The sequence below is a fragment of the Enhydra lutris genome, unplaced genomic scaffold (genome assembly GCF_002288905.1).
Source record: "Enhydra lutris kenyoni isolate GAN:26980312 unplaced genomic scaffold, ASM228890v2 scaffoldscaffold5, whole genome shotgun sequence".
In the NCBI taxonomy this organism is placed as follows: Eukaryota; Metazoa; Chordata; class Mammalia; order Carnivora; family Mustelidae; genus Enhydra; species Enhydra lutris.
The window spans coordinates 768415-782654 of record NW_019154089.1 but is presented as its reverse complement, the minus strand read 5'-3'; the positions used below and the strand labels follow the sequence as shown (position 1 = coordinate 782654).

General features: G+C 50.9%; 1 protein-coding gene across 2 annotated transcripts; it reads right to left on the bottom strand.

Annotated features, from left to right (window-relative positions):
• Positions 1–292: 292 nt before the first annotated feature.
• On the bottom strand, positions 293–12775 carry LOC111141144 (heparin binding EGF like growth factor). 2 transcript variants are annotated; one of them, XM_022493496.1, is made up of 6 exons: positions 12691–12775; positions 12307–12480; positions 8485–8662; positions 3172–3327; positions 2064–2154; positions 293–1815 (listed from the first exon to the last, which is right to left on the bottom strand). In XM_022493496.1, the coding sequence occupies exons 1-5, from the start codon at positions 12734–12736 to the stop codon at positions 2082–2084; spliced, it is 627 nt and encodes a 208-aa protein (XP_022349204.1). In that variant the 5' UTR covers positions 12737–12775; the 3' UTR covers positions 293–1815; positions 2064–2081. The 2 variants fall into 2 exon arrangements, with proteins under 2 accessions (XP_022349204.1, XP_022349203.1); XM_022493495.1 differs by having other exon boundaries at positions 293–1722.
• Between the last annotated feature and the right edge of the window lie 1465 nt (positions 12776–14240).

Here is a 14240-nt window from a genome sequence, read left to right as displayed (position 1 = left end):
CAGAGGTGGTATAAGATAAATCCTAAGACAAATAATTGCAGTCAGATTGCCCATCCCAGCTCTGTCACTTACCAGCTGTATATCTTCAGGAAAGTTATATAACCTCTCTGAGCGTCAGCTTTCTCTTCTGGAAAAATGGGACAATGATAGTACCTCCATCACAGTGTTGCCTGGGATACCGTGAGAGCATACGTAAAAAGGCCTGGCATAGAGTCCAATATCCACTCAGGGCTTAGGAACTACCTCTGTTAAACCAGTTCCCAGATAAAACAAGCAGACAGAAGTCTATGGAGTAAGGGTTATCTTTATTTGAATTGCAAAATATAAATATGAACCAGGTTTGGAAATACACGTTGTAACAGTTCAGAAATGGCACCAGAAACTTCCAGAAGGGACCATGACAGCATACCTTTTTAGTTTTCGGTGAGGTGGGTGGGTTTACACAAAAGCCCTCCTCACCTCCAAACTCTGTAGTAATTGGTAGGTCATCAGTCAACAAGAACAGTCAGCTCCAGTGTTTCCTGCTCCTCCTCAGCCTTTTTTTGTTGCTAAAATCTTCTCTAGATTATCCTCTGCTGCACTGACCCCCACATGGAGTAGCACCAGAAGAATGGCAGGAGTAAGAGAAATGTCTCGACACAGGGGAGAGGGAGTTCCCACTCTGTGGGCCTGGGGCCGTCGGGGTTGAGGAGTCAGGAGAGCTGCGGGCATGGAAGTCCAATCTCTTATGAGATTTGGCAGGGACAGGACACAGGCAAACACCAATATCTGTCGGTATGCTTGGACGTCAGCACCTTGGGCTTTCAAAACACAAACGGTAGACAATATCGCCTAGGCAAGACCTCAGTCCAACTCATAGAGAGGATCTGACAAGGTTAACTCCTTTATCTTGACTCTACTGACCTCCCGCTGTGGTACTGCGATTGTGGAAGATCTTCGGAAACGTGGACAGAGAGCATATTACCCCAGCATATTACCCACCTTGGAGTTGTGGCAGAGGGGTGCGACGCTGAGCCAAGTGGTGGGGTATACAAGGTCGAGGGCCAGGAAATCGCCAAAGTAACAGACTAGGCACTTGAAATATTATTGTTAGATTGTTAAAAACTAAATAAATTAACATACATAGAATAAAATAAATATATAATTTAAGAGGCATTTTACAAACAAACGAACAAAAAATAGTTGTTACTTTTCCATCTGGGTAGAAGTCCCAAAATTCAGAGTTCTCGGGCTTGTTGTATTTCACAGTTAGCTCATCAAATCCTGCGCTAGAGGCTCCAAATGGCCGATCCCTTGGTGGCCGCATGAGTTCATGGCTTCTCAATCTTTGTTACTTTCTTCCCATCCACAAAGTTTTCTTTCATCCTCTCCTTCTTCTTTTTTATCAGTCAATGATCCTGGAGCATATGGAATTTAACTGGCATCTGAATCCAGAAGGTAATTGTTTAAACGAACTTATGGGGATACGTGAAGTTTGGAGGAGGGGAATCAGAAGGGCACGAAGGCCTCTCGTTTTTGCTTTCTTCTGACCAAGATCCCATTTTGACATATTCCATTTGGCACTTGAAGGCTCTGGTATTTCGGCAAAGCAATTATGGGAGGCCCAATCTAGACAGCAACCGGGAACGAAGGAGTCTTCCTGACTAGCTGTGACGTACTTTCCCTCTGCAGAGTCTACGATTAGCTGTGCCTTCTCAGAGGTAGCAGTCATCCCGCAGATTCCTAAAGCACAAAAGGAAGGCATGTAAAGCTGGATCCAGTCTTAAGAGGTCTTAAGAGTCTCTCAGATCCAGTCTTATAAAGTAGGGAGCTCATCTGGGAATGGGCAGAAGAGGGGACAAGGATGGGAGAAGCTGTGGTCTCAGGCATCTCTCTCGGGTATTTCTCTAGCAATTGTCACCCCAAGTGGAGATGACCCACTGGAAACCTTTTTGAAAACCATTCTGCAATGGGACTCTGACTCCATAGTAGCCTGCCCCCCAACCCCTAGGTCAAGAGAAGAATTCAGAATGTCTTGAAGGGAAGATGGTGATGGTGCCGTTGGGCAAACAATGGCCCATTACCTTGAGCACAGGTCTCTCTCAGTGGGAAGTAGTCATGCCCAACTTCACTTTCTCTTCACTTTCCACATCATAACCTCCTCTCTTATGGTACCTGGAGGAGACAAGTTTTGTGAGCAAGCTCTGCCTGATATGACAGGGTGCAGGTCCCAGGGAAGGTCCTTCTAAAGGACACTGCCATGGTAGTTCCCTCCATTACTTGGAAAAGCCAAGATGGTCTAGCAGGGGGCGCCTGGGTGGCTCAGTGGGTTAAGCCTCTGCCTTCAGCTCAGGTCATGATCTCAGCATCCTGGGATCGAGCCCCACATCAGGCTCTCTGCTCGGCGGGGAGCCTGCTTCCCCTTCCCTCTCTGCCTGCCTCTCTGCCTACTTGTGATCTCTCTCTTCTGTCAAATAAATAAAAATAAAATCTTAAAAAAAAAAAAAAAAAAAAAAGATGGTCTGGCAGCCCAACAGACCTCTGGTCAAAGGCCCGAGTGCCCCAAGGAATGCCTGTCTCTAACAGCAGGCTATAATTTGCTGAGAACTTTGACCTCATTTACATGATCCTCATAGTATCCTTATGAGGTAGGTAGACAGATTCAATCACTGTGAGATTATAGCCCTCAGAGAGACAAGTAACTTGGTCCAGGACTTACAACAGATGAATTACACAACTTGGAAATGGGCAGAGTGTTTGGTAGGTCTCCCCCAGTCTAGAACATAACCTGGACTGGAAGTATGGCTTGAGGTTGAGATGCCTCAGAATTGAAAGGCTATATCACCAGCCATGCTGTGTCTATCAAAGCACACACTAATACCATCAAAACACAGTGCAAAGGGAAAGAACTGTTGTGAAGAGGTAGAGCTATGGGTGGGTCACTAGGCCTGCTATGAAAAGCAGGACCTACGACGACCTGGCAATCTTTGCCCTGGGCTCTGGACCCTGGACTCACGGCAGGCCAGAGAAGCTAGGTTCCTAGAGAACCTGTACTCAGGAATGTCAGTCAGAGTCCTAGCCTGGAATTTGGGAGGTTGGAGGGCTCATGTGATGATCACAGACAGAAGACCCAGAGGGTGGAGGAATGGGAGTGATTTGCAGAAAGAGCCTGCAGGGGGCCCCAACACTCACCTAAACATGAGAAGCCCCACGATGACAAGCAGACAGACGGACGACAGCACCACGGCCACCACAGCCAGGATGGTTGTATGGTCATAAGTATATAAGCGATTTTCCACTGGGAGGCTCAGCCCATGGCACCTCTCTCCGTGGTAACCAGGGTGGCAGCTGATTCAAGACAGAACAAAGTGGAGATGAGGTTAGTGGTTTGGCCTCTCTCTACAGGCAATGGGCCTGCTACCTGAGGCCATTGCCAGCTCTCACAGCCTCACAGCCTATCAGTCCCTGACCTTGATCCCCACCCTTCCTCTATCCTTCTAGCAGGAGTCTAGGAAAAGGCCAAAACTCCTCTGAAGGTTCTGTGGCTTTCCTCCCCATCCTTCACTCCCCCTGTCCATTCCCTCTGGTTCTCTGAATCAAGATTCCTGCTTCAGGCAGGGAAAAAGTGAGGGAGGACTTGAAGGTCCAAGCTACATATATTCCATGTGTGGATTATTTATTACATGTGTATTGGGACATGCTGTTTAAGCCCCTCAGAAGACTTAGGTCTGTGAGCCGGCAGGTTGAGCTGAGGGGACTGAGTATCACTTCCTCTAGTGAGGCCCCTTAACTCTGACCCAGAAATAAACCCAGCCTTCTCCACCACGGCGTCCAGCCCTCAGTTCCTCTCAGCCACGGCCCATCCTATTAATAGGTCCTGTTCCTTTGCCAGGAGTCATTTTTCTCAAGTTCCCTTCATTTAACTCCCAGCTCCCTCTGGGTGCAGGGCCCACTTCGAGAGCTTCACATCAACTTTTGGCCTCTGAACCTTGGGCTATCTGGCCTCCTCCATCATAGGACAAAGCAAACAAAACCAAGGTAACTTCTTCTTGCCCAGCTATCTTGCCAGAGCATGGAAAATGTCATGGAAAACAACCCTCTGACTTTTCACACCAAGAAATCAATCAGACAGCAAATGCCTCTTGTAACTTAAAGCATTTCCTCGAAGCTCTGAGGAAGACTTGGAAGCACTTTCGGTTGAACAAAACATTCATGTCCCTTCCTGCATCCGAGCACCCAAGAGGCCCTTTGATGTAGGTGGCGGCCCCCCATGTTACAGAAGGGCAGAGCTATCCTCCCCATGGTCACTCAGCGGAGCAGAAGTGTGGTCTCGGTTTGTCTGACTCTGAGCTCAGTGTGCTCCCCAATCCCACCCACAACCGCACTGGCACCATCTGCCTGGAGCCTCCAGGCCACTGGCTTTCTAATGGAAGCACCGAGAACCCTATTCTGAGCTGTGCCTCCACTGGGAAGCAGGTCGTGCATGTGGTACCTCAGAGCAAGGAATCCCATCTTGGCAAGAGGCACCCCGGAAGTGGACCTTTCCGGACCTGGCAGCAGCAGGGGGGCCAGGCCACCCCTGACGAGTGCCAAGCACCTCTCCCTGCCTCAGCTCCTCCTGGGTGCTTTGGGGAACCATCCCCCTGCAGGACAAATGGGGGTCAGTCCCACAGACACACAGCAGGGCAGATGGCTCCATGCCTCCACTCTTCGTGAATCTGTTCCCTTGGCCAAGATGGGCAAAACAACCACCCCCATCCTGACAGGATACGGAGGAAGCTCTCAGGAGTCCCCCTGGAAAATCACTTATGCATAACAGTTTACAGTTCATAAGGCCCTATCCCTATCTGCTAGCTCAACTGAGACTCATAACATCGGGTAGGCAGGTACAGCCCCATTTTACAGATTGAAAGATTAAGATTAAACATCAGAAGATGTGATTTACCAAAAGCACAACTAAGAAGCAACAAGACTAAGACTAGAAACCAGTCCTAGCAGATTCCAAATTCATGATTCTTTCCATTCTGAACAGCGCAGATTACCCCAAGGAAACATATCTGATGAGGTGAGAGGTTCCTGGGGCTGTCTGACCCTGGTCTTTGACTTATTATTATTAACTTGAATAATAAATAGCAAGCATTAAAGGCTTACTGTGAGCCAAGCACTCTGTGCTAATTGGTTTACAAGAATCATTTCACTTCATTTAATCTTAAAAACATCTCTGTGAAGTAGGAGTTAGTCTCCCCATTTTAAAGATGGAGAGACTGAGGTTTAAATTCTTAGCTAATTTGCCCAAGGTTACGCAGCTAGTGAGAGGTAGAGCCAAGACTCAACCCAGCAATCTAGATGACTCTTTCAGAGACTATGCCTTCCTGGGTTAGGGGTGGGGGGAAGGGAAGTTGAAGCTGAGGCTGTTTTTCACTTCCAGCCACCACTCAAACCCCACAGGTAGTTACTCAGATGATAGAAATAAAGCTGGTCTCAGAGTCCCGCAATTCCGTTACATAATCCGTCCACCCCCACCCTGAGTCAAAAGGATAATAATGTAAACATCCTAATATTACCCACCTCCCCCTCCCTTTGCAGATGACTCCTGACTTCCCCAGAGAAGGAGGGGGGTGAGTACGTTCTAAGCATCCCGGGTGGGGACAAGATCATGTGTCTTGCTCAGAGCCAGCAACCCACCAAACTGGAATGTGTCCCTCCTACAGATGTTTGCTACCTATTTCAGAACTTGTGTTACAATGGGAGTAAGAACCCTCTAGGGTCCAGAGACTCTTCCAAGCAGGGTTTCTCTGCCCCTACTTCATGCCTTGCTGCTATTTCTAGCCAGGTGATCTTGAGCAAGTTACTTTTACCTTTTCAAACTTTGGTTGACTTGTGTAAAACACATTATTAATAAAGACCTGTTTCACCAGAATATTGTGAAGATCAAATGAGATGTTACACTTAACAGCCCTTAACAAAAGGCCAAGTCCCACATATGTGTGAGTTAATATAAAATAGGACTCCAGAGGGTACTGTCCTGAGGAACAGGGCCCCGGAGTCTGATGGAGAGAGAAGGGGGCTCACCATTCCTTCTCAGCATCTGGCCAGGGAGGCCAAGGGAAGGCCCCAGGCCTGTCTCTCTTCCAGCTGAGTTCTCCTCAGCCTGACTGCCTCTAGGTTTCCTCCGGCCACAGGAAACTTTGCAGCCGGTTTCTGGGTCAGCAGCCAGTCAGGAGCCCCAGGAAACGGCTCTCTGAGGGCAAATTTGGCTGGTGACACAAAAGGGTTTTCCTGTAAATGGTGGCTGCGGAGGACTGGTTTAGGAAGCCAGCTAGCCTCAAGCTTCTCAGGGCAGCGCGGGCACACCCTGGCTGGCGGTTCCAGGGTCTAGAGGGAGGGAGGAGCAACAAAGGGCCCCAAATGTAGGTGCCCGGCTAGGACACGTCCCCACACCAGGAGCTCTGTGTCTTCTTGCTGCACTCTGCCCTGAGTGCCAAAGGCCAGAGGCAGGAGGTAGCCAAAGCTTAGACACAATCCAGCCCCTAGAAAATCTGCCTAGGAAGCAGAGACAAAGTCTTCAAATCAGATTGCTCTGCTCTTAGGCTGGTAAAAGCCTTAAGAGACCTCGAACATAACAGCTGTCCTCTATGAAATCCTATTCAAACTCTGTAAGGACAGATAAGGAAGAGGGACACAAGCCAACAACACCCAGTACAGCCTGAGGGCATGAAAGTTATGCTGGACTGGAAGTCAGGCACCTGAATCCTTGTTCTGTTTCCATCCATTTATTTAGCTGTTGATCTCAGGCAAATCACTTCCTACTTCCTGGCTCTAGTTTCCTCACCTTTCAACTAGAGATTGCAAGTCCTGCCAACTCCCCGCCTAGGGCTTTTAAGAATCCTAGGACATGACTGTAATTCCCCATTCCCTAGAATAGCTGGTACCAGGTAGGTACTGAACATGTACCTGCTGGGCTCAGCTCATAATAAAAGTTAATTGGGAAGTTATGGGGTAAAGGAGAGAAGGCATTATCACCGTTAGGACCACCTTGGCCCTGGGCAACCTTATCTACTGGCTTTAGCTGGTGGTTCAAGCCCAGCTGTCCAGGATAGCAGCCTTACAAAGGTTCTCAGCCGAGCAGTCCAAGTCCATCCACCAAAGCCCTGGGTCAGTTTGGACCAGACAGAATCCTGGCCTCAATCCACCTTGACTACCCTCAGAGTCACGGTCTCCATCCTGTGCTAATGATGGCGTTTCACAAATTGAAGACAAACATTTCCTACCCTATCCCAAGACCTTGGGAAGAATACTACTATGGGGACTGTCTATGTTACTCCAAAGCAACTCCCTCTAATACCAAGGTCCTGACAAGGATGTTATAGGGGAGGACACACAAGTGATCATGGACATGGTAGAAAGTGACAGGTCTGTCTGCCAACTGCCAAATACAGGGCAGCTTTGCTATCTGAGATCAGATAGGACAAGGAGGGAGCTTTAAAAAGACAAGGGATTGGTACTAATCCCAGTAGAAGAGATGCCAGGCAGCCAACCTTCTTGACGGGTTGAGAGGTGGTACACAGCTAAGAGCCTCCCGGCCCTGTCCAGAGCCCAGGTCCCAGAGCCTGTCTCTCTACAGAGGAAGAGAGTGGACATTTGTAGTCAAATGTGGGTGTTGACCCCAGGCACAGCAGCAATACGATGCCTGCCAGAGAGAATGGCAGTACTGTCATCCCCAAAGGGGTGCCAAGGCAGCTGTTTGCTGGGCTTGGCCTTAGCAGAGTAGCTGAGGAACCCAGGGCCCCTCCGCCCAGGGAAAGGGTGGTGCTGCCTGACCAGGGGCTGATGTCTACTGGGTTGGGTTCCATTTCCTGTTAATTTTGCACAGAGGACATGTTCTCCCAATCCCATGGCCAAAAGGCCAATACCCACTATGTCCCCCGACATCCTGGCCCTTGTGGGGATGAGGAAGAAGAAATGAAGGGGCTTTTCCCTGTTCCCATGATGACTGCTTTCTGTATAGTCCAGCCATGCCTTCAAATCAACCCACGCACGTTCTCATATGAGTGCACATATGTCCGAGCACACACACATCTGCACGGCATGAGTCCACATGCACCTCAGGGCTTGGGAAAGGAGGCCGCGGGAGCTCCCCTCCGCCCGGGAAGCCTACTCAGCCGTGTGTTCCACTGGCTTCTCCCATCTGAACTAGGGCCTGAGGTAGGACTGAAGGACCTGCCTTCAGGTATCAGCTCTCCTAGCCACACCCTTGCCCAAACAAGCAGGAAATGTCCCCAAGGATGAAAGAGCGTCACAAACCTACACCACAGGAAATTACATCCCATGCGGGGGAGAGCCCCTTCCGCTGACTAAAAATATTTCCCCTCCTCCCAACTTCCGCCTGAAGATTGAGAAGAAACTGGGTAGAATTATGAATTCAAGGAACAGTGACAACGAGGAACAGCCACGTGACTGACAAAAAGTGTGCTGAGCACAGTCAGCCAGGGAAGGGACACTCACATGCAGGATGGAGCCCGGAGCTCCTTCACATATTTGCATTCACCATGGATGCAGAAGTCCTTGTATTTCCGAAGACAAGGGTCTCTCTTCCTCCCTAACCCCTTGCCTTTCTTCTTTTTTTTCCCACGCTCCTCCTTGCTGGGTGTGGCCAGAGCCTGTGGCTTCGAGGAGAAAGCAGCTGCAGGAGAAAAGGACTCTGTTAAGACTTTGACTCTTCCTAGGGGAAAGACCCAGAACAGCACCCTGTCTGGAAGGAATACGCACGATCTGATGCCACCCGAAGTCAGAGGACTGGGGAAGGCCCCCTAGCTCAGTGCCTCCCAGGGGGCTAAAGGAAGACTAGGCAGAACCACCAGAAAGCAGTGGAGGAAACAGAGGCTACAGGGGTCCCAGGGAAGGCATTTCTCAGGCTCAGTTTAAGAACTTCATTTGAACAATGCTAGCTTCTGTTAAGTAACTGCCGCTGACTGGGCAGTTCCAGCAAGCTCTCCCCCACCCCACTGTCCATCCCCATTGACTCCCCCACGCCCACTTGGTGCTATTTTGGCCTTAAATCAACCTCATTTCCTGATGTTGCACTCAGTGACCCACTTGCAGGAAGACAGTGTCAGAGATAAAAATTGCTTCTGGAGAAGGTACTTGGAGGGTTTTTTGGGGGGTGGGGGGCTCCTAAAATAACAACAGTGTCCCTGTCCAGACAGCCCCCTCTGAGGCACCCATTAGCACCAGGTTACCATAAGCCCAGGCCAGAGCCAGGCTTAGGGACTGCAAGCAGGCTATCCCTGGTCAGGGCCTTGCTTTTTCGACTTCAAGCAGAATATTTACCTGGCTCTGTGTCCTTTGTAGCTCACTACTTCTCTCAAAGGTCTATTACATTTACTCTTAAATGTCCTGTTTATAGCTCTCTAGGATGGATGAGTATAGTGTGTACATGGGGGCAAAAGATGGAAAGTAAGGAACTCCAGAAGGAACTGGAACAATGATGACTCCCCCCATTCTTTCCACACTTCAAAGGGGGAAAAAACAGCCTCACACAGACATCCAGCCGGGACAGACCGTGGGCTACGCCCATCAGCCCATCAGGGGTCTGACGCCAGTCCTCTCTCCCCTGCTCCCAGAAGAAAAAAATGTGCCTGCTGCCCATAACTGTAGCCACGTGTCTGGTGTAAGCACGAACATCATACATAAGACTGGAGACCCAGGGTCCTCAAGCGGGAAGTAACTTGAAAGAATATCATGGTTTTCCATTTTCAGATGAAAAACTTGAGGTCCCAAAAGGCAGTGATTTGGTAAAGGTCATGCAGGGTTGAGATCAGAAATGTGGTCTCCAAACTGTGGAAAGAACCAAGATGTCCTTCAACGGACGAATGGATAAGGAAGATGTGGTCCATATACACTATGGAGTATTATGCCTCCATCAGAAAAGATGAATACCCAACTTTTGTAGCAACATGGACGGGACTGGAAGAGATTATGCTGAGTGAAATAAGTCAAGCAGAGAGAGTCAATTATCATATGGTTTCACTTATTTGTGGAGCATAACAAATAGCATGGAGGACAAGGGGAGTTATAGAGGAGAAGGGAGTTGGGGGAAATTGGAAGGGGAGGTGAACCATGAGAGACTATGGACTCTGAAAAACAATCTGAGGGTTTTGAAGGGGCAGGGGGTGGGAGGTTGGGGGAACCAGGTGGTGGGTATTGGAGAGGGCATGGATTGCATGGAGCACTGGGTGTGGTGCAAAAACAAGGAATACTGTTATGCTGAAAAAAAATTTAAAAAAAAAAGTAAAAAAAAAAAAAAAAGAAAAGAAATGTGGTCTGTGGATTCCATATCCAGTGCTCTTTCCCAATATAACCAAACTGCTCACACACCCCTGTCCCTTCCCCTGGATAAGTCTAGAGCACCTGGGATGTTGAACCAGGAATGAGATAATAAATGGGCTCTGAAGTCGGCAGACCTGTGCTCCAACTTCAGCTGTGTGATTTTGGGCAAGTGGCTTAATCTCTCTGAACCTTGGGGTTCTCAGTAAGTAGTGGCTAGCACAAGTCCAATCTTAGAGGATTGCTATAGGATTAAGCAACCCACAAGAGCACAGTGATTGCCTAGAGCACAGTAGGTACTTAATAATTGGTAATAGTTATTAATTTTAGATGATAGGATCCCCAGACCTGAAAAAAAAAGAGCTTTCACCAAGCAAAGCCAAGAGAAGGGAAAAAAGGCAGGTGCCAGTAGTGCCCCAGTCCCGTTCCCTCTGGTGTAGACCCAAGTCCCTTCAGAGCTCAGATGGTGAGGCAGATGCTCAGAAAGACCAGAGCTGTGGTAAAACTGTGGCAGGAGGGGCAAGCCAACCAGAGAGGAAGAGAGTGACAGGGTGACAGCGACGCTCCTGCCAGGGACAGGGAGCAGTGAGTCAGGTTCTGCAGAGGTATGAGGAGCAGCCGTGTGGGTGGAGGGTGAGTCACAGCCCAGCTCTGCCCAGCCTAAGAGGAGAGGGCTTGGAGAATCCAGGTTGTTCCGGCCAGGGGTGACCCAAGGAGGCTACAGGGAGAGGACAAGGGGTGGCAGCTCAGGCTCGGCTTGGGAGCAGACCTTTGATTCATACGAAGCAGAGATAGCACCTAAGGGAAGCTCTGGGTAAGGCAGGGCTGGAACAGGTGGGTATCTTTCCAACCAAATTAGTCATTCTGGAGCTCCAGGGCTCAGTCCCTGCTCCACCCTTAAGAATCACTGCAGGTGGCTGGAGGCAGGCAAGTGGGCAATGCTGGAGGCTCTGGGCTCAACCACAGGCACATCTGCTATGGTTCTGCTGTGGTCATGACGTCAGCACCTGCACACGAGGGTCGTTTCTGATGAGTCTGGGGAGACCTACAGTTCAAATCTCTCCATCTGTCTCTGTCTCCCTCTCTTTCTGTCCCCCTAGAATATTTTTGGTCAGACAAGGACCTACACCACCCCTGCCCCCCAACACACACATGGTAGGTCTGAGATCTCTGCTCAGAGCCCCAGAACCTAGAGAGATTTAGAGAGTGAGAGATAAAGGGAGAGGGAGAGAGAAGTGGAAAGAGAGAGAATTAGATGGAGAGGAAGGGACGGAGGAAGTGTCTTTCTCTAAACTGGGAGAGTAGGAGCCTGGAGATGGGATGCCAAGGCTTGAAGGATACCACCTGGCCCTTCATCCCTTCTCTCAGGGACTCAGGGTGGTCCGAAGTCTCTAGGCTTTGGGTAGGATGTGTAGATACCCTGCATTTCATTATATCTCCCTAGGGACACTGTGCCCACTGCTCATAGGCTCCCAAGGAGGTGCTGGCCTCACCCCCCTTACCTGGGGGACCAAGAGTTCTTCATTGCCCTCTGTTTCTCCAACCTGGAGACAGGTGGAGAACACTGCACACCCCTACTATGTTCCTAGGCTCTCCACATCTGTCATTTTATACATAATAGTCATTTGATGGAGGAATTAAGACTTGCACCCATTTTTATGTAGAAACTCTACGGAAAGCATCCCAACCATTCCTCCTTGTTCCTTACTCCAGCTTAGCCCAGAGGACTGTACAAGACCCCAGACCCCTTACCTTCTCCCTAAGCTCTAAATTACCCAGAATGGCAGCAACTCGACATGTGAGACTCAACAGCAAGAAATACAGTGGGATCCACATTTCAAGATCCCCGAGTAAGCTGGTCAGGCTCAGCAGCTTTTCCTTGAAGTCCTCCATGAATATCCCCAACCCATAAGCACGCCCAAACAGCGGGAAGCCTCGATCGATCTACGTATTCTTCAATTGCCCAGCGCGGGCTCGAGGATGGGCAGCCCTCACACCCACCTCTTAAAAGGTCCAGGTCTGTCTCTTCTAAGTTCAGGACTTCCCTGCCCCGGCCGCCTTCCGGGGCCAGTAGCTGGTCTGTAGATTCGGTGGGAGAGTCCAGGTTGCCGGTTCCAGCTGCCAGCCCTCTCCGAAGCCGCTCCAGGCTCTCGCCAGTCACCAACGCCGAGAGCACTGCGGGCGAGGGGCGAGGCCGCATCAGACCCCCCTCTCCAGACCCCCGGTCGCCACGCACCAATGCTGGCGCCCGCCTGCCAGGGAGCACGGGCCCCACCAAGTGGCCCGCGCTGGGGTCGCTGCAGCGACCTTCCCCGGTGCCCCCCAGCACAGTGTCCCCCAACCCCCGCCCCTCCCCGACCTCGGGGGCGTCGGCAGCTCTCTCACCTGCAGCCAGAAAGAGCTTCAGCACCACCGACGGCAGCAGCTTCATGGTCCTAGACCCGGCGGAGGCGGCGAGGCAGCAATCACTTCGGAGGCGGCGGCCACGGGGCGCTGGCACGGGAGCCGGGGCCGGCGGAGCGCAGGAGATTCAGCCGGTTTCGGTGTGCCGGCGGCCTCTGGGTGCAAGCCTAGCAGGGACCTGCGTGGAGCTGGCGGCCGCTGGCGTCTGTCTGCTCGCTCTGTCCGTCCGCCCGCCCAAGCCCCTGGTGTCTCAGTCAGGCGAGCCACCCGCCGCCCGCAGGTCCCTCAGTCGACTGAAGGCTCCCGGGAGCGCGGCTGGGAATAAGGCTCCGGGAGGAGCCGAAGCTCCGCCCCGCCCCCCTCCCCCCTCCCGCGCTGGGCAGCTCGCCCGGCTCCCGGCGCCGGCCGCGCAGCCCCCGCAGCCCCCCACTCCGCGGGCGCGGCGGAGGGGAAGGGGGCGGGAGTAGGAGGCGGCGCTCACATATTTTGGGACCAGGCCAGGGCCGCCGCTGCCTGACTGTGGGAAGGAGTGCTGACCGGCAGGTGGCGGGGACCAGTTCCTACCTTTCCCCAAACGCTTGTCGCGCTGCAGCCTTGTGACTGCCGAGCTGAGCTCTGTCCTTGGACACCCCTCGTTCCTTCCCCCGTTCCAGGTCTGGTCCCCTCCAGCCATCCCTTTTCCACACCAGGGATCTGCACCCGTGTCACCTTCTGAAGGGTAACACTCGCGTCTTTGCCTAGCAACACAGCAGATAGTAAATAATTAATTCATGTATCATTTAAAAATTGGACACATGAATGCCAGCAGGTCTCCCGAGCCCAAAGTAATGGGAGTTGCAGTTGCAGGCACTTGGTATCAATCCAGTGAAAGCAAAGGAAGTTAGTATTCTAGCTGCTGGAGTGGCTTCCCTCCACATTTCTTCCAAGGAACACAGTCTCAAAACCATTAAGATTTTTGAACTATGGATTATAATTCCCAGGCTTCTGGGATCAGAGAGACAATGGTTGTGCAACATGCCTCATAGTATTCCGTCTTGGAACACCCTTCTTCCCCAACATCAAAACTGAGACCCTCTCCCATAGGAACCAGCTAGCTAGCCTAGGTTGCTATGTTCAACAAGTGCCAGGAGACTAATGTGTTGCTCCTCCAACCTATGTATTTTTCCAGGGGTCTTCTGCTGTCAATGTTCTGACCCAAAGAAATGACTCTCCCAGTAGATATTTCAGCTCCCAGAGACATGCTGGGGAGGGAGTTGTGTGACACAGGGCTGGGTTGGCATTCAGAGTCCTCAAATTGTGCCAAATAGAGCTGCTTGCCTGATTCAGCCCATGTGTAGAGATAAAAACAGGCCTCCTATTTATACCCAGGCTATCCCCCACTGTCTCTCTCCATCCCCACTTTTGCAGGGGTCTGCCCTCTTGACCTGTTCCTACCAACCCTTCCCAGGCCTAGGTTTCCATAGTACACTGGAATTCCTACATACCTAAGTTGGAATCCAGACCTGGCTGCTTCCTGAACAAACTTGAACAAG